Source organism: Talpa occidentalis, unplaced genomic scaffold (genome assembly GCF_014898055.3).
Source record: "Talpa occidentalis isolate TD23 unplaced genomic scaffold, MPIMG_talOcc4v2.1 talOcc4.7, whole genome shotgun sequence".
NCBI classification, from domain to species: domain Eukaryota; kingdom Metazoa; phylum Chordata; class Mammalia; order Eulipotyphla; family Talpidae; genus Talpa; species Talpa occidentalis.
The window spans coordinates 27,915,618-27,942,369 of record NW_023605083.1 but is presented as its reverse complement, the minus strand read 5'-3'; the positions used below and the strand labels follow the sequence as shown (position 1 = coordinate 27,942,369).

The following is a 26,752-nucleotide window of genomic DNA, read 5'->3' as shown; positions in this document are numbered from 1 at the left end:
GTGCTGGTGGGTTTCCAGAAGATTTTCATATTCTTCCTATTTCCTTTATGTTTTACAATTTTCTACAATGAAGAGATATTTGGAGATGTTCAGGTATTGATATATTTAGAAAAAAGGCTCAATGTTACTTAAATTTTTTTGGTTTAAATAATTTGAATAACGTCTGTACTCAAACTCAGAACAGGGAGGCAAGAGTTTCACTCTATCCAACATTCTTATAAAGGTCAGATTTAAATAATTCAATCTACTCAGACACAATATAAAAAGCTAAAGTTAAATGACAGAAAAGGGGTTTAAAAAAAACCACCACCACACCTCCTTGCCCTGTCCCTGTGTGCTTATTCCCACAGGATCATGGGCATCTAGGAATCAGGACCAGGTGTGCATTATTTTCTTCATGTCATACCTAGCATGGTATATGTGCAGCTATCAGCTTTGGAGGAGGATGATCTAAAAAGAAGAAACCCTACCAGCCTTAAAAGCTACAGGGAGGGGGCCTCCCCAGTGGTGCAGAGGTTGAGCACTCGGCTGCGAAACTGCCCACAGCCTCTGCAGCACCATGTTCGATCCCTGGCCGCCAGTGAGGGTCCCAACATGGCACGCAGACCTCTCCTGCCGTGCCCGCTGCTTCCCTCAGCAGTGTACTTCGTCAGTCTGCCTGTTCTGCTCCCTGCTCTGGCTCTGGTGAATTCTCTCACCCTCCCGCGCTTCTGACTGTACCCAGTGCTTGTATAAATAAATTAAAAAAAAAAAAAGTTAAAAAAAAAAAAGCTACAGGGAGGTACATTCTTAACGAGCATATAGAACTTGTTTTTCCAAGACCTCCCTGTCTCTCCAAGCTATCTCTTGCACGACAGGGCCTGGGGCTGAGCAGGATGGCCTGCTTTCACCTGGCACCTTTAAGCAAAGATGCAGGATGCTGTGTGACGAGCTCAGGGAGAGACTTCACCTCTCTCCGAGGAATGGTGGAGCACAGGGTCGCTCTTCGATCTCGTCCTCAGGGGCCGCAGGGCTCTCCGGCTTCTCATTGGGGGAGGCTGGCTTGAGTTGGGTGTTGATATGGATGAACTTTCTTCTCCAGGTGCATTAGGGATGTCTCCACCTGATTTTTGGTTTTTTTTAAAGAGAAACAAATTATTTCACCAGTTGCAACCTTCAAAACATTGGGCAGGAAACACCTGCTAGCCCAAACCTGCCAGAGGCAAGGGTAACACAGTCAGCTAGCAGCATTTGCTTAGGTTGCTGGCCCAGGGAGTTGTATGTCCCAGACTACGGGAAACCCTGCCTCTCCAAACCACCCGCCACACCTAAAACAAACCAACAAAAACTCTAAGTCCAAGAGCAAAATAAAGAAGCTGTGCCAAAACATCAGTTTTTTCTAAAGGTGCTTAGACTCTTCTCCAGTGAAGCCTCTGGTGCAGCACTGAAAGCAGCTAGCCATTTCAGAGTTACTGACAATTCAGGACCAGCCCTGTTGGGGAGGACCCGTGCATCTAAGAACTGGGGGCCTCTGACCAAAATGCAGGCCGCAGAGGGATCTGCAGGTGGGGCTGTGAAACATCCAGAAAGCTGGGGCCATGGTGTTATAAATCAGCAAAAACACTAGAATGGAATGACTTCTACTTAGGAAAATACAATCACACTATTTGTGAGCCCAAGCGCTATTCTGGAAAACTTTCTGAAGTAACAGAATCATAAACACATTTGGGGAACAACACTGCTGCATAATTCAAATTACAATAGAAGCTGCATAAGACAGAGCCCCGTCCTTCATGGTGCCACTGAAAAATCACCTTCATCTAAAATAGCTAAAAGTTGATCCATTATTTATTATCATTTGCAGCTTTGTCCTGGAGGACAACTCCCTGGGCCATCTAAAACCTCTTCAAAGAGAGAAAGCTGTAACAATATTCCCTTAAATTACAAGGCTTAATGTAAGCTGACTCTGGTATTTAATGCAGGCCGGAAATCAGAATTCACTACAGGTTAAGGCAGCATGACTCCGGCCCTAGGTTATAAATAACAATCTCACAGCAAATCACCCTACAATAAACAAAACTTTTTTTTCCTACCAGAAAGACTCATCTTATTTTAACGGGAGAAGGAAAATCAGATTGGAAAACACAGCAATGCTGAACTGAACTCTGTAATCCATTTCATAGGTCCTTAAGTATTCCAGTTATTCATGAAAGCCTCTAAGGATGTCTTTATTGCTTTTCCACATATTATCTCCCACTTGCAAATACTAATAGCTGATATGTTTGTACCTGTAAAGAAGGCTGTAGCTTGAACTATTTGCTCCAAGAATACCTGACCTCCAACAAAATATCATACAGATCATTTATTTTATCATGTTTTAGTCTACTGAGTCATGATGATGTGCTTATTACCTTGAGTCACCGGTGTGCAGATCAGTTCCAATGGGCTGGAAGCAGCTTCTGATCCTTCTGCCACTTGGAATCCAGATCCCTGCATCACAAGAGAAAAGAGGATTATTTGTTGATATTCAATGAAACCCTCACCTGGACACCAGCAAACTTCTTAAAAAGAGCTACAGGGCCAGTATCCCTGTTACTCCTTCTCCAGCATGCTGCTTTCCCTACTTGCCATCAATGTTCTAAAGAAGCTCTTAGGCCAGTACCTGCTGCCGGTCCGTCTGGCTCACCACAGCTTCATAGGGAGGCGGGGGGTCCAGAGGACAGAACACTTCTATACCTTTGATTCTCGCTCCGTAGATGTGCGGCAGTGGAATAACATCAGGACCAACCATCCTAGGAAAAGCACACTGACATCAGAAATTCTACAGACTGGTCACCTGATGGTAGTGGCTTCTGCATACTGGCCTTTGCCTCCAAAGGGTTAGCCACTGACAGAAGGGAAAACACAGTCTCCTGGGCCAGGAGAGGGAGAATAATCCAAGCTGCTTTCTGATGAAGCAGCCAGAGTTCCTTCGGCAAGTGATAAACATACAAGTGCAAAACCATCATTTCATTTAAATCTACTAGTCATAACACAAACATTAATCCTTATAGACAGAAAGCAGATTAGCAGTTGCCAGTAGCTGAGGGAAGAGACAAATGGGGGTGACTGCTTAATGTCCATGGGTTCTCCCAGGAGCTGAGGAAAATGCTTTAGAACTAGATGAAGGTGAGGGCTACAAGATTATTGTCAATGTAACAAATTCCTCTGAACAGTATACTCTCAAATGGTTCATTTCATGTTACGGGAATCTCTCTTTAATTAAATAAAGAATAATCTCTTGCCTGGGTTTCCCTAAAGTCTTGTAGAATGTCATGGTAGACATTCATCGTCTACCATAATGCCATAATGTCATGGTAGAAAATTACTCCTTGTTAAAGAAATATTTACTTGAAAGGATGGATTTTTCCCAAGAAATGAACATCAGAGCTCAGAGACAAAGCAGCACCTGCCAGCAGAATCTGCCAGCAGGGTGAGTTCCTAAAGTCCTTCAACAAACGCAAAGCACTTGCCAGAACAGTGGGTTCTGTCCGTTAGTGAGGGATCCTTCAGAGCAGAAAAAATAAAGTAGAAGTCACAAGATTTTCTGCCACTGTTCATAAAACATTACACACACTCTCACACAATCTGGATAATAAAGTGTCTTAATTTAAAAATAATAGTTAAAAATACATGGAAGACCAAAAAAGAAAAAGAAAATAAAACCTCTCTCAGCTTTTTCTTTATCTTTGTTCTGAAACAAAACTCTGATCCCTGGCTTGACCTAAAAGGGAAGGGAAACACCTAGCGCAGCAGTAACAGCACTTAGTGCCTAACAGGGTGCAGTATGGAGAGACCCCTGCAGGGTGACTAGTAGGGATCCTGGCAAAAGTTATCAAGAAAGGAATATTCTTCTCTTACAGCAGGACTTGCCCCGGGTTGCACTCCAACTGTCTCATCTAGCCAAAGCTATTTAAGATCTGTTATTACCAGGTGACTCCAGGAATCCAGATCCTTTCTAGACCTAATAGAAGACTTTCCTTACCAGCAAAGACAGCAGTTTTATTCAATAAGCGCTAGGGACTCCTGTTCCCTCCAGAGGGCGAGTCTACAATCCTTAATTACCACAACCCCCATAAGCCATTGTCCTAACACTTACATAGCCCTATATTTCCCCTTAGCCAACTCCCCATGAATTTCTTCTTTGCTTTGTCCCTACCTAGGGAGTAAATACCCCTACCCTGTTTGGTTTCCTGTTAGTTCTAGTGGCTTTTGCATAATTTATACCCCCAACCCAGATGCTACCTATATGTCCACAGAGAAGAGAGGGCTTGCTCAGAGCCAAGAGGTGAGGAGAAAGGATTTCTGCTCTAGATTATAAAGTACTATAGAATCTCAAGAAGGAAAATCAGGGGTATGCAAGGGCACAATGAATCTAAACTGACTGCAAACTGAATGGCTTCTATGGTGGTTATTCCAATGACCAGTGAAGCTTCATTTTGATGAAAGATGTTGCTGGAGTTGATGCATAAGTGTCTTTCCTAATGAGCAACTTCTTCTTTTATCTCTACAGTGCAATAAAGAACCCTTGGAGGGAAAGAGATCTGCTATCTCCTGCCAGGTTCTGTCCCAATGCCGTATGGCTCTCTACCATAACTATAGCATGGAATCACCTCAAAGGTTTTAAACGATGAGGGCTCCTGGCTCCCCCTCTAGAAGTTCTGCTATCTTTGCTTGTGGTGGGGCCCAGGCATATTGCCAGTGCTCCCGAGTGATTCCAGCACTGCCAGGACTGAGTACCACCGCATAAGGAAAGGAATGATGGTGGCTGAAATTAAAACCCTATTTTTCTGGAAAATATGATCAAATTTTTGTTAAGAAAGAGAGTCTTTAGAAAACTGCTGCCGGATAAGGTGGAGATGAATAGCTAAATGTTTCTTAAGAGTAAGACATATGCCAAGAACATTTTAAACTGTGAAACTGACAACGGAAGTCTAAGCTTTTATTTTTAGAAATATCTTTAATGCTCATTGTGTCTTAGATGTCCCCTTAGCAGCCATGTGACAATGCACAAGAAAGGAAACTGAGGCTCAGAAATAGCAAAAGCTCCACCCAGAGCCTCCCCTTTAGAGACACTAGAGTATGAACTCAATTTTTTCACAGTTTCCAAGAACCCTTCACTGGGAGAGGGTGTGAAAGCAACGATACCCTTGGAAGAAAGAAGACACGATTTGACCTAAAATACATACCTAGAGCACTAGGTCCTATCTTCAGTGGGTAAACACCCTATTTTCCTGAAATGATACCAATATAGAGTGTAGTCCATTTCCTTTTAAAAATGGTTCCATTTATTTACCCTTAGATACATATTCTTTCAAAGGTATTTTAACATTTGACCAGCTTTTCTAGATTCTCTTTATAGATGCCAGTTTATTTAACCCCAATTGCTCCTTGTCTTTCTTGTAAGTAGGCAGGCCAAAATATGAACGGAATATTAATTTTGTTACTATTTCCACAACCATTTATATTGAGTTTTCATACAATAGCGGCTTCCCATTTCCTGTAAGGTATTATAACCTCTCAGAAGAGATTTCTCTAACTCCTATAAATACAACCACTTCAAGCATTGCTATCTCCTTGAGAAAGGGCTTCTCAAGTTACAGTCATCCAAAGAAGCCTGACTGCAGGCAAGATGGGCTATCAGGAGGGGGAGAGGGAAGGCAAATGGGAGAGATGAGAACAGGGTGGGGATGAGAGCACAGTGGACTATGATGGAGGATGGTGGGTGCTTCGGTGGTGGGACAGCTTCTGTGACCACACCCGAGGGGAGAAATCCTATACTGTCAAAATATTAACAAGAACGTAAAACAATGGTACTTCATTAAAAAAAAATGGGTTATCTTTTCTGTGATGGATTTGTAAGTGCAGGAGGGGGCTGCACTTACGACTACTCCAGGAGTCCCCCATTCTCAGAAACTGACTAGAGTGAGCAGTCAAGAACACACCTGTAGCTGGACCTGGTTCTCCTAATGGGGTTGTTACATGTTACATAAAACTGAAGATTGAGGGAGTGGGAAGCAGGATGACCTGGGCATTTCTTAAAGGTGAAGACACCTTAAGCCTACATACTAAGCCTACACCTTAAGCCTACATATTTCCTTCCCTAATAGATTTCAAAACCAAACTCAAGTAGCTGAACAGTGCTCAGCTGGGGGGTTGAGCTCCCCAGACATTCACATATAGCAATCCTCCCAGCATGTACCACAGAAAGGGCATAGCTTTTGGGCCTCCCTGGTGGTGCAAGGGGTTAAATCTCAGCACTGTGAAGCTATCTGCAGCCACTGCAGCATGAGTTCAATCCCTGGCCAGGGAGCTACCCACATGGTGCAGCAGACCTCTCCTGACTTGCCTGCTGCTCCCCTCAGCAGTGTATTTCAGTGGATCTACCTGTTCTGCTCCCCACTCTGTCTCTGGTGAGTGCTCTCACCTACCCCCCAACCCCACCTCTGGACTATACTCCAGCTCTTGTATGCATACTCCCCTCTTTAAAAAAAAAAAGGGGGGGCACAGCTTTTCCAGTACTCAGAGGAGGGTCATTCTTTGGTCAACAGCATATTAATTGCTGCATCACCCTTGGATAAGTTTTCAGAGTCTATTTGTAACATCAAAGGAGAACATGTTTTGCACGATCTGTTTGGGTTCTTTATCTTCAGTGCTCATGATGGGTGTTCTCATGGAGGAGCAGACAAGAGAAAGGAAGGAGAGTATAAGGCAGGTGGGAGGGGGCGGCTGCCAGGCACACTGCTGGACAGCACGACTCCTAACCCTCATGAGTCACTTTCCCTTTCTGCTACTGCAGGAAATTAAATCTGTCTGTTGCCTCTTGTGTCACGCTAGCACACAACCTCAGAGAGCCAAGGGAGTCTTCTTAAAGAGGCCATCTCTCTTCCCAACCGTGAAATTTAACAGACATTTTTATTGTCCTCCAACAAGCCCTCTTTAGACAACAGACTGGACTACATTTTACTACATGGCCTGAGGTACACAAAGAATATGTGTTTTGCTCTATATCTCTCTAGCCTGCAGTTCTTGCCTCATTTCCCACAAGATTAGGACTCCAGGCCGTTTGTCCACCCAGCTTTGTGGTCTTCTTGCCCTCCACGTTGGTGGGAGGCTGAGGATGGGGTGAAGGTATGACCATATATGAGGTAAAAGTCAGAAAGACAACTCACTGAAAAGAACATTAATAGCATCTGGGTGGTAGTTCCCACTACTGACCTGTTTCAAAATCATATAAGATTGCCCTGTGCACTAAAAATGGGTTTCCAAAAACGCCAAGCCTGGCACCAAATTTGTTTGACGACTTTCCTCGTATACTACAAGGATTAAAAAATAGAAAATCCTGGCCCTCAAAATACCAAGCTAAAGTTACTAGGCTTTCTGTAGAATTTGGTGATTTTCTTTTGGAAGCTTAAATGCAGATTTTCTATCATTTAAATTCAGTTAAAAATCACTGCATCCAAGAAGGCAAGTCTGACTGGCTGACTCTTCCTTCAAGCTCCCTGAAGTCCACTCACCATTCTCGGTTAGGTGGTCCTCCTCTATATACTTAAAAATCTCTCTTCTGAGTACTACTGTGATCCTTCCAATACCTGTTTTTAACTACCTAGATTGTGAGCTCCTTGCTAGGGGGAGAAGGCAAGTCTAACTCATTTTAAATTTCAATAATCCAGCACAGGGGGACTAGTAAACAGCAGAGGATTATTAAATGTTTGTTGAATGAATAAATTAAGTCATTATTTACAGAAGTATAATTCTAAAAGTTGCTAACAACTGGACAAACACATTTCATCCTACAAATAATAATTCCTGAGATTTTGAAAAATGATCAAATTTTGAGATGAATTTGCAAAGGAAAACAAGCATTTGCCTTTTTATTTTTTTTAGGCCAAGGAGATGTAATTAATAATTAATCTTTTTTTAATGGCTGGGAAAGATTTCATGATTTGGGGACTTGGTGATGGTGTCATAATGAACATTGATTTGGCCAAACAGACCATTTCCAGGGCAACAGCAACTCTCAATCATGTCAAATTACAGCAGTTATCTCACTAGTGTCAATTTTCTCTAGGAAGCTAATTGAAATCGAAAAATTATATCCTTAGGTCAAGGATTGACTCTTCTTTGGTTTCATGCAGCTTACCAGCCCAAAAAAAAAAAAAGAAAAGAAAAGAAAGAAAGAAAGAAAAAACCCAAGGAAAGAGAACAGAAAATCCTTAAAAATAACACAGTCCTTCAGATTTCTGAGAGAAGTCAGAGATCCTGCTGTCGGTTCTGGAGACCGCTCTCCAAACCTGAGAGCACCCCACCGAGAACAGGGGAGTTGAGGAGGATACCTGCGGTTCATCCGGGGCGTACATGAGTAAAACGTGGCGAAATAGGAAGGGGGCGGCGCCGGTGGCACGAAGTCATCAGGGTCTGGGAGACGACCATGCTCTTCCACTTCTTCGACAGAAATCTGGGATTCATCCTAATTAAACAGCACCTCATTTAGTCAACAGTCTTCACCACAAAGGCTCAGGGAGAAAAGCAAAGGATAACACAAAAGGCCCAGGGCAATTTCAGAGAAACACAGCGGTGGCAACACCTGCACGGACTTACAGTGCAGGATCTTCTGGCTGCAAAGATCTGGAGGTAGCGGAGGGCAGCTGCCACCAAGCAGACAGTGGTGGTCAGGGCATTCAAGGCACACAGGGCAAAAAGGACTTTCTGGAACAAGGAAACAATGGTGCCACTGAGTACTTCAAAGCAGATGATCAGACTGCATAAGCCTTTTTGGAATAACAGTACTATCCCAATAAGACAATTCTCCCGAGAAAATGCATACACGGCACTTAGATGATGTTTGGGTCACAGTAAGAGCCCAATAAATGTTTTCCATCATGGCTCTCATGCAATAGGGTGTACTTAATTTCTAAAACCTTTCTTAGAGGCTTCCTGGTCTTACAATATTTCTCTTGTGCAAGTATCAGACACTCTTCGGAAAGCCATGAGTTACTTTTCTGAAGTTGGTGCCCCCAGTGATAGCAATTGCCAGCCTTTGCCCTCTCAGAGCCTCCTACCAGGACAGCATGCTGCTTAATCTGTGACCACTCATTCTATTTCAGGAGTAACCAGCAGAGCTGCCCAGGCACCCTACTAGGAAAAGGCAGGGGGGCAGGCCGGAGAGAGTGTAAATAGGGCTTCTCTAAAAACACAGTTCAAAATAGCAGCAAAGGCAATGCCAAAACTTTCTATTGCAATAGTCCTGGCTCCTTAGAAGGGTTACCCCTAAGCTAAGTCTTGGCTCAGAAATTTTGGGGGTGACTCAGCTACCAAAAATCAAGAAATCAAAGAAGACAGTCATTTTTACATCCTGCATAATCCAGACAGCTGGCAGCTTCTCTCTACTTAAACATTCTTCCTCCCCACCCCAGACCAAAACCTAAAATAAAAACCTAAAGAAAGCCATCAATGTTCATCAGCTGATCTTGTCACTCACTGGGCTAATGGCACTTAAGTCTAAATATAATTTTTATCCAATTTCCCAATAAAAGTTAGTTTTGTATTTCTCTTCCACTGGGATAATTTGTTTTTAGTCTCTTGTGAATTATAGTTGCTGCCTATGAACAAGGGGTAATGTGATCGAATTTCTCTTATATTTCTGTGTCACGGAGCAGCAGTGCTCAACTACCCACATGTCTCACTGAAGTCAACAAAGGAGTGTCAGAACAATAATAAATGGGCCTGTGATTTAAAGGTTTTGCTAAAATCTGCATAGTGTATGCTATATCCTATGTGTATATACATGTATTTGGATGTATATGTATGTGTAAAAATGCACACACACACACACACGCTCCTATAATTTTTTCACTATTCTATAATTCTTGAACACAAAGTCATCCACTCATAAATTACGAGACACACAATCTGCACTCAATAATGTTTCTGGGCCACTGATAAGGGGTCACTTGTATTTGCTTTATTATTTTTTTGGCAGCATAACTGGTTGAGGGAAGTAACAGATTAGGACTATTTCAAGTAACTGCTTTCTTTGAGAGTTCTGTGGTGTATTTGTTGAAGGGGTGGAATGGAATCCATTCAACGTACCTTAAGCAGAAGGTGAACAGCACTACAAGGCTGAACAGGAAAGAGCTTCAAGGCATTTTCTTTGTCTGTACACTTGGCTGGTTGAAATTCTTCACAACAGAAACAAATCTTGCCTTCACCTAAGTCTACCTGAATGGGTAAAAAGCAGAAAAATAACTTAATTATTAAGAAAAATACACAAACTATACCTTGGCGGACCAATCCTACAGAACGAGATAGGGTTGGGAGCTATGGGAACATGTCAGCCAGAGTCGGTATCAGTCAGGATAGTTAGGGTATGCTCTGGTAACAACTAGTCCCACAATTTCAGTGGCTTAACGAACCAAGGTTTTTTCTTGAATATGCTACACGTCGATGGCAGGTGAGAAAAGGGCGCTACTCATCACTTTCCCTCAGGGTCCCAAGTGGCTGGAGCAACCACAATCTCAAAATTGATGGCCCTCCAGAGAGACTGGAGGGCACGTGATGCATGGCACACCGGCACATAAGGGAGAATGTACAATACCCACTGAAATTTGAATTCAGGTTTAAAAACAAGTCATTTTTCAGTATAAATGTTCCAAATGTTGCATGGGGTATGTTTACAGTAAAAAAAAAAATGCTTATTTTGAATTCAAGTTAAATTGGCTGTCCTCTATTTTCATTTGCTAAATCTGGTACCATAGCTTGAATACGCCGCTTGGAAAGGATATTCATCACTTTCACTCACAATTCATTGCCAAAGCAAATCAGACCCCCCAACTCAACTCCAAGATGGCACAGATGAAATGGCTAGTATTACCTTAATGGACAACAACATCTATCGGCACACCCTCACTTGATCTCTGTCCTTTCCTGCTTTGTCCACAGAGATGTTTTTCTTTACACCGCCCTCACACCTGGATCCAAACCCACCCTCTCCACAAAGGCACTAGGCTGTTTGTTTTTTAATTTTTCTTCCACCGTCTGACATTTTTGAAGGTAGATCCTACTGCTAATAATATCTGCACGCGATCGCTGCCTTCTAAAGGAGAACTGCTGTGGCTGTTCAGGCAGAATTCCTCCAGGCAGGTCATAGGCAAGTGGGAATTTATCTCCTCTCTCAGCATTCACTGGCTCCCTCTTTGCCACGCTCCCATAATAAATAATAGTCCTTACACTGTGTTAAATTCAGCAGGTAAATCCTTCCAGATTTCCACCTTTAAAATAACCAGCTGAGAACTTTCTGTTGAAATACTAACAGTGCTATTTAGTAGCAACAAATCAGCAGTTAAGGAGATGATACATCAGCCTCCACTCTGCTCGTGTCCACCATGACCTCTCCTCTCCAAACAGGAACCAAGCTCACTTTTTTCCACATGCAGCACAATTTGTATTTTGTGTCTTGTACAATACAAGCCTCCAGATCATACCTGAGGATTTTACCTCCCATGGGAAAGGTGAGGTATGAGCTCATGAAGTTCTCCCTTCCCACACAAGACAAGCCTGGGTTGTGTGGGCTGCGCACACATGGCTGCACTGGTCACACAACAACAGGCATCCTACCAGACAGACATCTCAACACTTGAGGCCTCCCTGGTGGCACAAGGGGTTAAGAAGCAGGACTATGAAGCTATCTGCAGCCTCTGCAGCACGAATTCGATCCCTGGCCAGGGAGCTACCCACATGGCGTAGCAGACCTCTCCTGACTTGCCCACTGCTCCCCTCTGCAGTGTATTTCAGTCAGTCTGCCTGTTCTGTTCCCCACTCTGTCTCTGGTGAATCCTCTCACCCCCACACTTCTGGCCTGTACCCCAGTTCTTGTATGCATAAATAAATAAATTTAAAAAAGAAATCTCAACTCCCTGTAATCTTTGGGGTGAGCCAGTCTGGATGACAAAATTTTCCAGATGGGTGAAGATTAATCCCTGTAACAAGATCATTTGAAAGTTTAATCACATACAAATGATAATGAGTCTCAATTACTCTGCCACTGTGCCTTCTGTGTTCCTGTCCTTCTTGTTCCTTATCCTTCACCTTTGTTCTTAATCCCATCTTAGCTCAATATTTCTAAAAACTTATTCCACCTTCTCATCAATATCTTTAGCTTATCCACAAACTTGTTCAAGTCTCCCTAATCCCAAATGAAAAAACATTCACCGGTCAGGTGTTATTATCACCTGACGCAATTCAGATTCTCTCCTGCCTCCACTATCAGCCCCAGCTGTGTTAGGATCTCCAGGTGAGCCTGCAAATAAATGACAATATCCTTAGCAACCAGAGAATTTCAAATTGACATAATGAGATTTACTTTAGCAACATCAGAAATTAGAGACAAACATTTGTTGGTAGAAGCCCTTTAGAAAGGGCACTAACTATTTATTTTAAATTAAAAATACTTATTCCCCAACCACTTTGGAAAACCATTCAGCAGTTTCTTATAACGTTAGACATACATTTACCACATGATTTAGCAATTTCATACCTACACAGTTACTCAAGAGAAATGAAAACAAGCCCACACACACACAAAAAAAAAACTATTCAAAAATGTTCACAATAACTTTGTTCATTATATTGAAAACAACCCAAATGTCTATCAATAGGAGAATGAATAAAACAAATTGTGGGTTTTTGTACAATGAAATACTGCTCTGCCAAAAAGGGGGGGGGGCGGCACTTGAAACAATGGCTATGACACAAAAACATGGATGAATCTCAAAACGATGTGCTGAGTAAAACAAGTCAGACACAAAAAGGTATATGCTTGGTTTCTAGCAATTCCTTTACTTTATTCATCATTCAAGATCCATCTCAAATACCTATATTCCAGCGTGCCTTTCTTCATCTTTTTTAAAAATAACTTTTTGAAACATTATAGTAGAACAGTAGTTCCAGGTGTGCATCATTATCAATCAACACTGTATATATACACTACATTGAATTCACCACTAAAAGTTCCATTCTAAACAAGGGGCATTTGTTACAGGACCCCTGCATCAAGAGCCTGCTTACCTAGTATTCCTGTTATTGAAGCTAATAGGAATCCCTCAGAGGCTTCCTGCTTTAAGGCAAGGGTTCCAGAACCAGCTGAAACCTGATGGTGACACAGACACAGATGGCAAAAGACTGACCCTGAAGTGACGTGGGTCTCATGAGCCTGCTAAAATGCACACCCCTGGGTAGAGAATGAAGATGCTAATGACATGAGCCAGTTATGAAGAAGCACACAACCTGTCTGGGCATGCCCAGTCTAGTCCAGTCCCAAACATTATAAAGCTGCTCCCAGATACCCCATCCTGGTCACCACCCACACAAAACCAGGACCCCCCCTGCCCTCAGGTCGAGTGTGGCTTAAAATACTTGCCACCTTTCTCCTATCAGTTGGTCCTCTTGAAAAATATAAAAATGAAAAATATAAGCCCCATTGTATTCTTCATTACATAGTTGGCCCCTTTTACTTGATGAACGCACCGCCCTCTCCCCCTTCCATTCTGGTAACAGCTAATTTTGGTCTTACAGTCTCAAAGTTTATTTTTGTTTTATTTTGTTCATTTCATTGGTTTCCCTATATACACATGAGTGAAATCAAGCAGTGTTTGTCTTTGTCTGACTTACTTCACTATGCAGAATACCCTCTAGGTCCATTCATGTTATCAAAAATGGCAGGATTTAATCTTTTTTTAATATAGTTGAGTAGTAGTCCTGTGTGTGTGTGTGTGTGTGTTCGTGTGTGTGAGAAAGAGAGAGAGAGAGAGAGAGAGAGGGAGATCTCCTTTATGCAGTCATCTGCCAATGGACACTGGCACTCACTCACATTACAGTCTAATTTCGCAGCTGGGTGTTTATGCATTCCCTTCACAAACACTCACCAGGCATTTGTCTTTCTAATCCTACTCCTAGAAAAAGCACATTGACATCAGAAGTTCTACAGACTGGCCACCTGATGGTAGTGGCTCCTGCATACTGGCTTTTGCCTCCAAAGGGATAGACACTGACAGAAGGGAAAACCACTCACTATCCATGCCACAGTCTTCTGGTTCAGAAGAGGGAGAATAATCCAAGCTGCTTTTTGATGGAGCAGCCCGAGTTCCTTCAGTAAGTGATAAACATACAAATGCAAAACCATCTAGGTCAAAAACAGTGTCTGACTTTTCTTTCTACTTCCTGCACCTTCTAACAAAGAGTCTTGCATATAATAGATGCTACAATTTTGTGATACTGTCTTGCAGTATATTATGACTTTCCACTACCTGCTCTTTGCCCCTTCTAATTTGCTGTGTCAGAGTACTTAGAAAATCAACCTTTGCACAAAATTATTTTCTAGGAACTCTCTATATTTAAAGAAGTCTGGGTGGAGGGGGGCTGAAGGAAACTCCCAAGATAATAGAGTCAGACATTGTCCTCAAGAAGATTTCAGCCCAGAAGAGAGAAGATGAGTATACAAATATCTTTAACTCCAAAAAGAACAGGATAAACGCTTAAGTGAACTACAGAGAGGAAATTCTGGAAGATTATCTTATCTGGAGTCAGAGACTATTTCCTGAAGAAGATAATATTTGAATGGGGCCTTAAAAGATTAGTATCATTTGGACAAACAGGGAAGTAAAGGGATAGGGATTTCTCAGGGAAAGACAACACTGTTAGATATAAGAAAGTAGGGCAGGAGCCTGGCTCAATTACATGGAGAGAGAGTGGCTGCAGTGAGAGGGCATAGTAAGACAGAGGGTCTTTAAATGCAAAAAGATTGTAAGCCTGTGATTATGTAACTTAAGGTTATTAAGCAAAAAAAAAAATTGTTTTGTAAAGAGTCATTAAGAAAAAGCAACAGATTTGTAGTGGGTCCCCATGGAGTTTTCCTATTTGGGAAGATCGTGAGCTTCAAGGGTTTTTATCACAGCTTTTTTTTTTTGTTTTCTATTGGTTTTGAAAGGGTGAGATTGCCATGTAACCAAATTCCACACACAGTTATCCTTGAACAACACAGGTCTGAATGACATGGGTCCCCTTACATGTAATTTTTTTTCTATGTGGGATTTTACATTCACGGATTCAACCAACCTTAGATGTGAGCTGGCTGAATCCAAAGATGCAGAACCTGTGTGTACAAGAGCCAACTCTAAGTTATACAAGGATTTTGGACTCCTCCAAGTGGGTGGCCCTAAGCCCTACTTGTTCACGGGTCAACTGTAGATAAGACTTACCATGACTTTTATTTTATTTTATTTTTTTAAGATTTATTTATTTACCATGACTTTTAAAGAGTTCACTTGTTTTGCTTGAGCCACAGGATGATAGTTATTACTGAGAAGTCCCTTTAAAAAGTTTAAAGATGGCCAGCAAGTCCTCTTTGTGGCATATATCCAAAAGAATTGACAGCAGGGTCCCAAAGAGATATTTGTATACCCATTTTCATGGCCATATTCATCACAATAGCCAAAAGGTGGAAGCAATACAAATATCCTTAAATGGATGCATGGGTAAGCAAGATGTGTCATACACCCGGGGAATGTAATCCAGCTTTTAAGAAGAAAGGAACCCCAACAGTACTACAAGTAGACATGTTGCAGACATATGCTAAGTGAAATATCAGTGAATAAAAAACAAATACAGTATGATTTCATTAATGGCAGAGCAGTCAAATTCACAGGAAATCAAAGGGAGATTGCCAAAGGCTGGGGAAGGAGACCGCTGTTATTTACTTTGTGCAGACTTTCAATTTTCAAGATGAAAACAGTCCTAGAGATTGGTTGTATAACAATGTGAATGTGCTTAATACCCTAAATGGATAGGATGTAAATTTTATGTTTTTTTACCACAATTAAAAATTAGCAAAGGGCCTCGCTGGTGGCGCAGGCGGTTGAGCAACGCATTTTGAAGCTGTCTGTAGCCTCTGCAGCACAGGTTCAATTCCGGCCAGCCGTGGAGAAACCCATGTGGCGCAGTAGACCTCTCCTGTCTGGCCCACTGCTCCCCTCAGCAGTGTATTTCGTCAGTATGTTCCCCGCTCTGTCTCTGGTAAATCCTCTCACCCTCCTGCATATCTGGCCTGTACCCTGGTGTAAGGGCAGGAAGGCCACTGAGCAGGTTTTCTGATCCAGCAGACCTGGTAAAGAAGGAGAGAGTCCTGGAGCCTCAGAGTCCTCGGTGGCTTTTGCAGGCTTTTATTGGGATTTACCAGGTACACAGCAGGCAGGGATACTGGGGGGCCGGGAGGTTGGCAGGCCTCCCAGTCCCCAGCAAGTCTTCATTCTATCTGGGCTCTCCAGTGTTCTCTCTGCTTCTCTCATGGTTCTTTACGCTTCTGCTTCTCTGGTTCTCTCTTGGCTTCCTCTCTGCCTGGCTTCTGTTGGCGTCCCCATGACGCCACCCTTAAAAGTCCAGTCTTAGTCCAGGTGAATCCCATCTACCTATGCCCACACCCTACTCCAGGTGCCCGCCATCAGGCATGCATTCAGGACCGCAGGGTTCTGTCATCTATCCTAATGGCGGGAGGGCAGAAAAGCCTGATACTTTGACCTTACCCTATACCCGGTTCTTGTATAAATAAATAAATCTTTAAAAAAAAATAGCAAATAAAAATAAACCAGAGATGGTATAGATCCACATCTTACCCACATTTCTGAAATCCAAGTTTCTGGAAACCAAAAGTTTTGACTACGGTCTGTGGCCAGACGCCACTGGAGTGCTACCAAATAAATAGTATATGCATCACTGTTTCTTGTGAAAAATCAGGAAAACTCTGGCTGCTAAGACACACCTGGCCTCCTAAGGTTTTGGATAAAGGATTGCTGACCTGTATTCTGATAATATCTTTTTCCTCCTTACATAACAGCAGACAGAATCTGTGGACACTGTTCCTTCACTCACTAACGATGCATGATATTATTGTGGTTCTGGGGGTATGCTGAGTGGTACCTGCTTTGGAAAAAAAAATCATCAACAACCTAACTAAGATAATTGGGAGGTAGTTCTTTGTGTAGTTTTCCTGCTTCCACCCCAGGAAAGGCAGACAGGCCGGAGTGGGTCAGGTGCACGATGTTTTAGAACCACTTACCAGGTCACACCTGGGCACACTGGACACAAACTGGGCCCCTTGGCAGCCAAGGATAAATCCAGCTAAATTTAAGAGGACACACACCACAGAGAGCAGAACGAAGAGATTTACCTGAAACAGGAAGAAAATAGGCAGTTGGAAAAAAAAGACAACATCTCAATTTGGAAATAGTTTTGCCGGAATAAAAAACTGATGTTCTCTTTCTAAAAGAAATGACTTTTTAAAGTCAGAACCATGTTTTTAATGCACATTTAATTTTTAGAATTTTTTAAATTATACTGAGGAATGCTACTGAGTCTCAAATCTTCTCAACAATTTCTAGTCCCTATTTTTTGCCCTCTCTTTGTAAGTAAGAGAGTTCTGTCTCCCTCCCCTTTCTCTGTACATTACATTAAAACATGCTATTTCCTCCTTAAGGCAAGGTTATTTTTTTCTGAGTTTTTCAGGATCAATGGTAAGTAAGTAAATGGAGAATTCTAGAATATAAGTGAAAACCATTAAAGGAAATCACAGTATAGAAGTGAAAACAAAGATGAGTCTTTTTCTCAGTTCCAAACAGACACAAAAAATAAAGTGCACAATAATCTTGCATGTCCTTCTCTCTAAAGTTAAGTATTAAATTACCCTAAATAATTATGAACTGACAGAAACCAACCATGAAGCCAGTACTCAGTGTAAATGAGAGACTCTGAAGACTTTTCAACTTGAGAACATGATTATCAAAATCAAAACTTATACAAGTACAAAATCAAATTAAAAAAAACTGAACCTAATGAAAGAATGGATAAAGAAATGTCACACACATACAATATTATTCAACCATAAAAAAGAAAAAAACTTGCTATTTGCAACAACATGGGTAGACCTTGTTGGCATTTTAAGTAAAATAGGACAGACAGAAAGACAAATACCATGATGCTCTCATTTATACTTTCATGTGGAACCTAACAACAAGAACAAATTCTTAGAGAACAGGCTGGTAGTTGTCAGAGGCACGGGGAAGGGATGGGCAAAATGGATAAAGGTGTTCAAAACTTCCTGTTCAAAAATAAATCTTGGGGATCTAATGTATATTATGGTGACTATGGTTAGTAACACTCTATTGTATATTTGTAAGTTGCTGAGAGTACATGTTAAAAGTTCTCATCACAAGAAAAAAAATGTGTAACTGTGTGGTGACAGGTGTTAACTACACCTGTATATATTTCACACTGTATGCAAACATTGAGTAATTATGTTGTACATCTAAAGCAAATACACGATATACTAATTATCTCTCAATTTAAAAAAGAAGATGATTAGTGATTAGCAGTTTTAGAACTAAACATCATTTCGGGTAACTGACATGTCAGAATTGACTGATGCATGAGGGCCTCCCTGGTGGTGCAAGAGGTTAAGATGCAACCTATGAAGCTACCCAAAGCCATTGTAGTACGAGTTCAATCCCCGACAGCCAGGGAGCAACCCACATGGCACAGCAGACCTCTCCTTACTTGCCTGCTGCTCCCCTCAGCAGTGTATTTCAGTCAATCTGCCTGTTGTGTTCCCCACTCTGTCTCTGGTGAATCCTCTCACCCCCTGCACCTCTGGCCTATACCCCAGTTCTTATAAGCATAAATAAATTTTAAAAAAAATTGACTGATGTATGAGCTCTAATAGAGAAAATGTATTCTTTATTGCTGGTATTCCAAGTCAAGCTTCTCCCCTGGCCCACATTATGAGTCAATATTTAATGTCACATGATACCCCTTTTCCTAAAAGGAATTCTTCCTTTCCAAGAGGAGTCTGCCTTCTCTCCCTTTTTGGTGAACATGTAAAATGACTATGCTGTCATAAAATCTATAGAAAAATACTGGTAGCAGCTGTCACTGTTTCTAAAGGACTTGAGCAGCATGTAGCCTATGCCCCTTCTTGCACTGTGTCATTCATGACTATGCCAAAGATTTTCTGGAATATGAAAATACATAATTGGCAAAGGACAGAACAAGGTCTTAGATGGACTACTTTTATTCACTGGCAATAGCTCCTCAAAGAGACTTAATATATCTGGATTCTTCACACCCAATTAAGCAATTATTGCTACTATGGAGAAGCAATATTGAATTTTCCTTGGAAATTTTCTTTTGATGCAGTATCCAATGACTTGAAAAGAAATAACAGTTATGGTTTTTATGCCCACCAGCACACTATTAATCTTCATTGCTAAAAATTAGCAGCATTAGATATAGAATGGATGAAGATTCATTTATCCTAGCACTGATTCCAAATATCTTCATTAAAAATCTTAAATCTAGCTCATCATAAGACAACATTAAGAAAATCAATAGGCAAACACAGGCTGGAAGAAACTATTTCACAGACATATTGAACAAAGAATCTTTGGCAAACCAAATTAAAAACTTGGCCAAAAGACTTGAACAGATATTTCACAGAAGAAGATAGAACAATGGTTAACAAGCACAAGAAAAGATGCTCAACATTAAACATCATGAATGAATGCCAATTAAAATCACAGTAATATCTCCCTCCACATCAAATTAAGAGTTAAAATTTAAAAGAGTGTCATCAGTAAGTATTTTTGAGGATGAGGAGTACATGGACTCTCGGACACTGCTTGTCCAGTACAAAATGGCACAACTACTTCAGAAAACTGTCAGTTTCTTAAAAAAAAAATTTTTTTAACTCCCATGCAAAAATTCAAATTATTTATGGAGATACTCTGCCTTCAACTCCATACTCCTGAAGTATGGGCTGTAGCATGTGACTGTCTTCCAAAGCACACAGTATGGAAGGGGAGGAAGTAATTTCCCCAGGGAGAAACCCGACAAGCACTACATCAACCAGGTGGCCAATGTTAGTATCACATTCACAGCATGTACCCTTGATATGTGGCAACAATAATTTTACTTCATCTCCAAACCCATGGTAACCTGGTCTAATCATGAGAAAAACATCAGGTAATCCCAGTTAAGGTACATATCTATCCAGCACTTCTCAAAGTCATCAAAAACAAGGAAAATGTGAGAAATTGTCACAGTTAAGGAGTATCTAAGGATGATGGCTGAATATAATGTGGTATCCTAGATAGGATCATGGACAAACTAAGAAAATCGAAGAGCACAGACTTTAGTTGATAATAATGTATCAATATGGTCATATGATCACATGTCCCACAGGGAAATTTCAGTCAACAGCTGACAGCACATAGAATGGTGGCCTTATAGCTAGCCTAGGTGTGCAGAAGGCCATGTAGGTTAGTGTAAGTACACCTGGTAGCATCTGCACAATAATTAAATGGTCTAATTGATATATTTCTCAGAATATATCCCCATCATTAAGCAACTCCTAACTGGTTTGGTTTGTTAATTGTAACAAATGTACCATACCAAAGACTCAAGTAGGAAAACTGGGTGTGTGGTACCTCTCTGTACTATCTTTGCAATATTTCTGCAAATCTAAAATTATTCCAGAATGAAAATTTTATTTTAAAAGCTACCAAGAAATTCTGGAAATACAGTTACTCTATGACCTGCAATTCTACTTGAGGAAGAGAACCAGAGAAATAAGTACTATTGTCAAAATAAGATTTATAAAAGATTTATTACAGTAGCTTTATTTATTCACATTAGACTCAAATATCCAATGAGAGAAATTAATAAGCAAATTGTGGCATATTCAAACAATGGAATACTTTCAGCAATAAAAAGCAACTATTAAGGGCCTCCCCGGTGGCGCAGCGGTTGAGCGCTGGGTTGCGAAGCTGCCTGCGGCCTCTGCGGCGCCGGTTCGATCCCCGGCTGCTCCCCAGCCACCGGAGGAGGATCCCACATGGTGCGCAGACCTCTCCTGCCACCCGCTGCTCCCCTCAGCAGTGTACTTTAGTCCTTCTGCCTGCTCTGCTCCCCACTCTGGCTCTGGTGAATTCTCTCACCCTCCCGCGCTTCTGACTGTACCCAGTGCATGTATAAACAAAACAAACAAACAAATATAATAAATAAATAAATAAAAACATGCCTCTATTAAAAAAATAAAAAATAAAAAATAAAAAAATAAAAAAATAAAAAAAAAGCAACTATTAACATGCAACATGAAGTTCAAAGGCATTACATTAAGCAAAATAAGTCAGATTTCTGCGTAATTTCAATTACATGAAAATCAAGAAAGACAAAATAATCATGGTGATACATATCGCAAGAGTGTTTGCCTGATATTTGGGGTAGGGGATATGGAGTGAGGAGATTGGGAAGAGACCTGAAAATTTTCTGGATTGATAAAAATGTTCTGCATTTTGTTTGGGGGATGGTGGCTATATGGGTGGATCCAACACTTAAAACTTAGTTAACAACATGTATGAGCTGGTATTTCACTATATATAAACTGTATTTGCTATATTAAAAAAAAAAGAAAAAGAAAATCCTTAGTCCAGCTGCAAGGTAAGAGTGTGAGATCAAACAGGGACAGGCGCCACCTCTAAAATGTCAGAACAATGACAAAATGAGAGTCACCCAGGGATTCACTGCCTGGTAAGCTTAGCTTCTCTCCTGCCCTGGAGGTGCTGCCAATGAAAAGTCAAAAGTTAAATCACCAGAACATCATGCATGCAAACCCCAGAATGAGGATCTGGGCCAAGGTACATGGGCTGTGTACAAAATGCCATGCACTGTTCCAATTTATTCCTGCATATGGCATTTTATTACTATCATAAAAAGTCCAGTCTAACTTAATTCACCTGAATCACTCTAGTGAAGACTCCTGTCATATCTATCAAACATAAATACATGAAGCATATATACTTCGGAGGTTGGATCGGGTTCAAGGGTATGAAAAATTGGATTTATGACTGACCCACTTAGGGTCTACAGGGGCCTTCTGGATGGACCCCTTTGACTTCAAACCTAATTATAATTATATGACTTCCAGGACTCAAATTTCCACCCAACTGTAACTAGATGCTGTCCTTTCAAACAGAAGACAGTAAAACATCAACTACTAATGAAGAACAACATAGCCCAAACCCACTCAGATATAGCTGGGAAGTGGAAGAATTTCTTATATTGCATCATTCTTGCCTTAAATATTCATTACAGGTGATCTGAGTTTCTCTTTGTGGAAAGCACCTAAATGTGGAATCAGGAACCTCATTCAAATGCAGGCTTTTCCCCACTTACTTGACATATCTTAGGCAACCTCTGTGAGACTTGCTTTCCTCATCTGTTAAATGGATCTAGCCTCCAAACTACCTTACAAGATTATTGAGAGAATTACACAAAATGATCTATATGAAAATCCTTTGCAAACTTCAAAATGCTATGCAGTTTTATTAGTAATCACGACAGCTTATTACAAAGTGAATTTTATAAAATGAATTTCCTAGGTGTGGTTCCAGCATTTTATTCTTAAGCTTGTAACACACCTAAATTTATGGCAATTGGAAAAGATACTTACATGGTAACATAATCTGTAACTATTTTGTTACCAAAACTACAAAAATAATTCTTTTTGGCAGTCTAATTTAGTAATCCATTCCATGCTGATAATTGATACCTGTGTGAGGACATCTCTTGTTTGCCCCTCCAGAGCCTCTATCCAAACTCTTCACTACCGGGCCTCCCCCCGGTAGTGCAGCGGTTGAGCACTGGGCTGCGAAGTAGCCCGCAGCCTCTGCAGCGCTGGTTCGATCCCCGGCCGAGGGTCCCACATGGCGTGCAGACCTCTCCGGCCGCGCCCACTGCTCGCCTCAGCAGTGTACTTCGTCAGACTGCCTGTTCTGCTCTCCGCTCTGGCTCTGGTGAATTCTCTCACCTTCCCAAGCCTTGTGACTGTACCCAGTGTTTGTATAAATAAATAAATAAAAATCTTAAAAAAAAAAAAAAACAAACTCTGCCTACCACCCTGTTTACTTTCCAGTGGACCCTGACTTAGATTACCAATGGGGTTTCTTTGGTCTCTGGTGTTTTGCCAAGTCCAGTCAGTGGACAGCCCTGCAAGGACCTGGTGAGGATGGAGTAGTTTAATCTCCTGGTTCCTGCTCCGCAGCCTCACAATGACTGTATTCCTAGTGAAAAGCCACAAGACCACCCAACGGGTCCTCTGTACACAATCCCAACTTCCAGATTCTGAGACCACTTCTCCCATCTGCATGAGGAGAAGTAAACAGCTTCACGTTCCACACACCCCGCATATACCTTTGTGACTAGGCCCTTCATTAACCTCTTGTCAGGTTATAACTCTAATGTGTCATCTGTGACCTACTGAGACCTTGAATGATACAACTTCTTGTAAAATTTTCCTTAGATTTAACCAAAAAGTTTTCCTATTCTTTAAGCCTATCTCCTATTGGTCTCACTTCAAACTCATCATCACCTGCCCAGAAATACCATGGACAACAGTCCCTGAATTCTACTGAAGACTTCTGTTACTGGTATTTACCATCACAAAACAAAAAAGTCCAGAAACCATCACAGAAAAGTCCAGAACTGATGGAAGAATATCTTTCTAGAATCCACATTTTAAACATGAGACAGCAGGAAGCAAAAAGCAGAGGGCTAAATTCAGTGCACCCTGTGGCTTTTAACGGTAAGATATAAAATCCAAGATCCAGATAGCTGGGCCTCTTAGAAGGACTAGCAAAACTTTTATGCTCTTGGTTTTACTGTTATTACTTTGAATTATATGTACTTTATGATACTTACATACAAGGTGGTTTTATACAAAAGGCACAATTTTCAACTAAGTATTTAGAAATGACCTCAACTCTGATACTTTGCATTTGTGCCTCAGTTCTTTTAGGATCTCCTCCATTAAGTGACCCAATAGAAACATATTTGGGAAACCTGAGATGATCAAGAAGCAACATTAGCTCTGATTTGTCTAAAGCTACCTGCTAAAAGTGCTTCTTAATCTCCATCACATAATTTATTAAGTAATTATGCCTAACACATATTGGCATTGTTTAGTGTCTTCTTTGATGCAAGTTTCATTCTCTAAATAGACTGACCTTTCCCTACTGCCTATCAGCTTTTATTTTGCTTCTTACCTACCTACTGCTCCAAGTCCAAGATGCAACTGAAACTTAACTCTGCCTGTTTAAAAGTTCCAGTAATCGTGTGAAGGTAGTTTAAAAATAAATAGGTTTAAAATGGTGAAATGAACACAAACATTCAGTTCTAATTCCTAAAAACCCATTAAAACGGCAGAAAAGGAAATGTTTTAAATCTATAAAGAAAAGAGAACAGGAATACAGCAATGAGAATTTGGAAGCTAGAAAACAAATGTGAATTGACTCATTGGTCCTGAGGAAAATGAATCCTACAATAACAATAAGAAAACCCAAGACAACTGGATTTAATACTCAAAATCTCCAAATGTTCACAAGTAGGCAACAATAGATACCTCTGGAAGTGAAAGTAAGGATAAAGGATAAAAGTGGGACTAACTAAGAATCTACACAGCAATTTAAAAAATGGTCTAACCCCTATGTAAAACTGTTGGCAGTTTCTAATAAAGTTAAACATGTACCACTACTATGACCCAGCAATTCACAATGTCCAAGAGAAATGAATGCAAATGTTCACAAAAAGACATGTACAAAAAGTTCATAGCAGGGCCTCCCTGGTGGCACAAGGGATTAAGATGCAACCTATGAGCTGACCACAGCCACTGCAGTATGAGTTCGATCCCCAGCCAGGAAGCTATCCACATGGCACAGTAGACCTCTCCTGGCTCGCCCACTGCTCCCCTCAGCAGTGTATTTCAGTCAGTCTGCCTGTTCTGTTCCCCGCTCTGTCTCTGGTGAATCCTCTCACCCCCCACACCTCTGGCCTGTACCCCCATTCTTGTTTGCATAAATAAATCTTTAAAAAAAAAGTTCATAGTAACTGGTTCAGTAATAGCCAAACCAAATGTCCAAAGAGACTGCATAAACAAACTGTAGTATATTAAGAGATGGAATAAAACTCAGTGCTATGGCCTGAATGTGCCCCTTTAAAAATGCATACGTTGAATGGATGGCGCTGGAAGGGATCATGCTCAGCAAAATAAGCCAAAAAGAAAAAGAAAAATACCGGATGGTCTCACTCATAGCAGGAATCTAGAAAACTTAAATAAGGGACCAGGAAAATGAATAACTATAAGAAAGTGAAAATCAAAATCAACAAACAACTATGAACCAGAGACACTTTTTGGGGGGTGGGGGCCGGGAGGGGAGGGATTGGGGTCAGAATGGGGCATGTGCAGTTGTATGGGGGAATATAAAAATAAAATTTATTATTTAAAAAAAATAAATAAAGTTATGTGGATTAAAAAAAAAGAATTAAAGCTATTTCTAATTTCATGATTTAAAAAAAAAATGTATACGTTGAAATCCTAACCCCCAAGTGGATCATATTAGGAACTATTAGATTATTATGAAGATCCAGTCCTCATAAATGGAATTCATGAATTTGTGTGTATTTTTTTATTTAAATATCAATAGCTCATCAAATTCTTCTTCATATAAAAAAACTTCTAAAAATATAAAAACTTTTAATTAAAAAAAAATACGACTATACCTCAGAATCCTTTTCTTACATATCCTCATTCATCCTAATTTCCCAAGAATATTTATTACTGGTATTCATTCAACTACCATATTCTTTCCTCATCCTGCCATAATACAATCTTTTGATGCTGCTCAAATAAATGAAAAACAAAATATACTTTTCTCCAGTGGGGCTCACACACAAGAAAGGACAGTCCTAGATAATACAGAATAAAAGAATTGAGTGAATGAATCAATCAATCAACAAATGAAAGAATCTTGATTTGTTTATGTTAAGCACTACTTGTAGGCATCACACATTCTTATTGATATTCTAGAACATACACAGACACTGAAAGTCAAACACCGTATTTACTGTCAGTTTGAATGAAAATGGCTACTGCCATTATTCCTGATGAGAACTTACTACTTGCTGAAAAAAGAAGATGGGAAAACTTGGGATTCCTATTCCACTGCTATGAAGGAAGGAGGGTTGGAAGTGGTGAGTGAAAGAAAAAAGGACCCTATCCTTAGAATTCAGGTTACATTTCCCCTCTTTGAAACAAAACTATCATTTGATTGGGCTGGGATCATTTCAAAAATGGGAAAAAATAACATTTTAACATTCATGTTCTCACAGGCAAGGAGCCCACACTCCAAAGCACTCATCAGTCACTAGTAAATAAGACAAATATCAGAGAACCCATGATAATTGTGTGACCACACACTGGAATCTTAACCTTTAAAATTTTAATTCAGTTTGGGGATGCATTTTAATACAAATATCTAATAGAATCACGAATAGTTATCTAAACACATGCTAGTACTGGGACAAAATGTAAGACACCACAAGTTTAAGACACTAAAACCTTTTCAACTAATTAAGCAAAATGAATGTTCTGATTAACCACCCAGCACTATGGTAACGAACAAAATATAACAAATCACAACCACTCACCAAGCCCAGATTCTGCTGCCTTAAACCTGTTTCAGGAGCTCACACATGCATTGGCTTGGTTTGCCTTTGTGCCTTTAATCCTCAAATCCCAAGAGAACCTACTCCTGGGTTTCACTCCCTCGACACCCTTTAAACTTTTTCACAAGCTTTG

At 40.7% G+C, this 26,752-nt stretch overlaps 1 protein-coding gene across 2 annotated transcripts in view; it reads right to left on the bottom strand.

Moving 5' to 3' along the window:
* The window catches only part of ENTREP1 (endosomal transmembrane epsin interactor 1), a 63,038-nt gene that overhangs the window by 5,579 nt on the left and 30,707 nt on the right, over positions 1-26,752 (bottom strand). For both annotated transcript variants that reach the window (XM_054688552.1, XM_037495182.2), the window contains exons 3-9: positions 17,126-17,236; positions 10,111-10,239; positions 8,620-8,727; positions 8,355-8,488; positions 2,642-2,771; positions 2,391-2,469; positions 950-1,102 (exon numbers count right to left, since the gene is read on the bottom strand). In XM_054688552.1, coding sequence (XP_054544527.1) covers positions 950-1,102; positions 2,391-2,469; positions 2,642-2,771; positions 8,355-8,488; positions 8,620-8,727; positions 10,111-10,239; positions 17,126-17,236 — 844 coding nt within the window. The remainder of the gene's footprint in view (positions 1-949; positions 1,103-2,390; positions 2,470-2,641; positions 2,772-8,354; positions 8,489-8,619; positions 8,728-10,110; positions 10,240-17,125; positions 17,237-26,752) is intronic.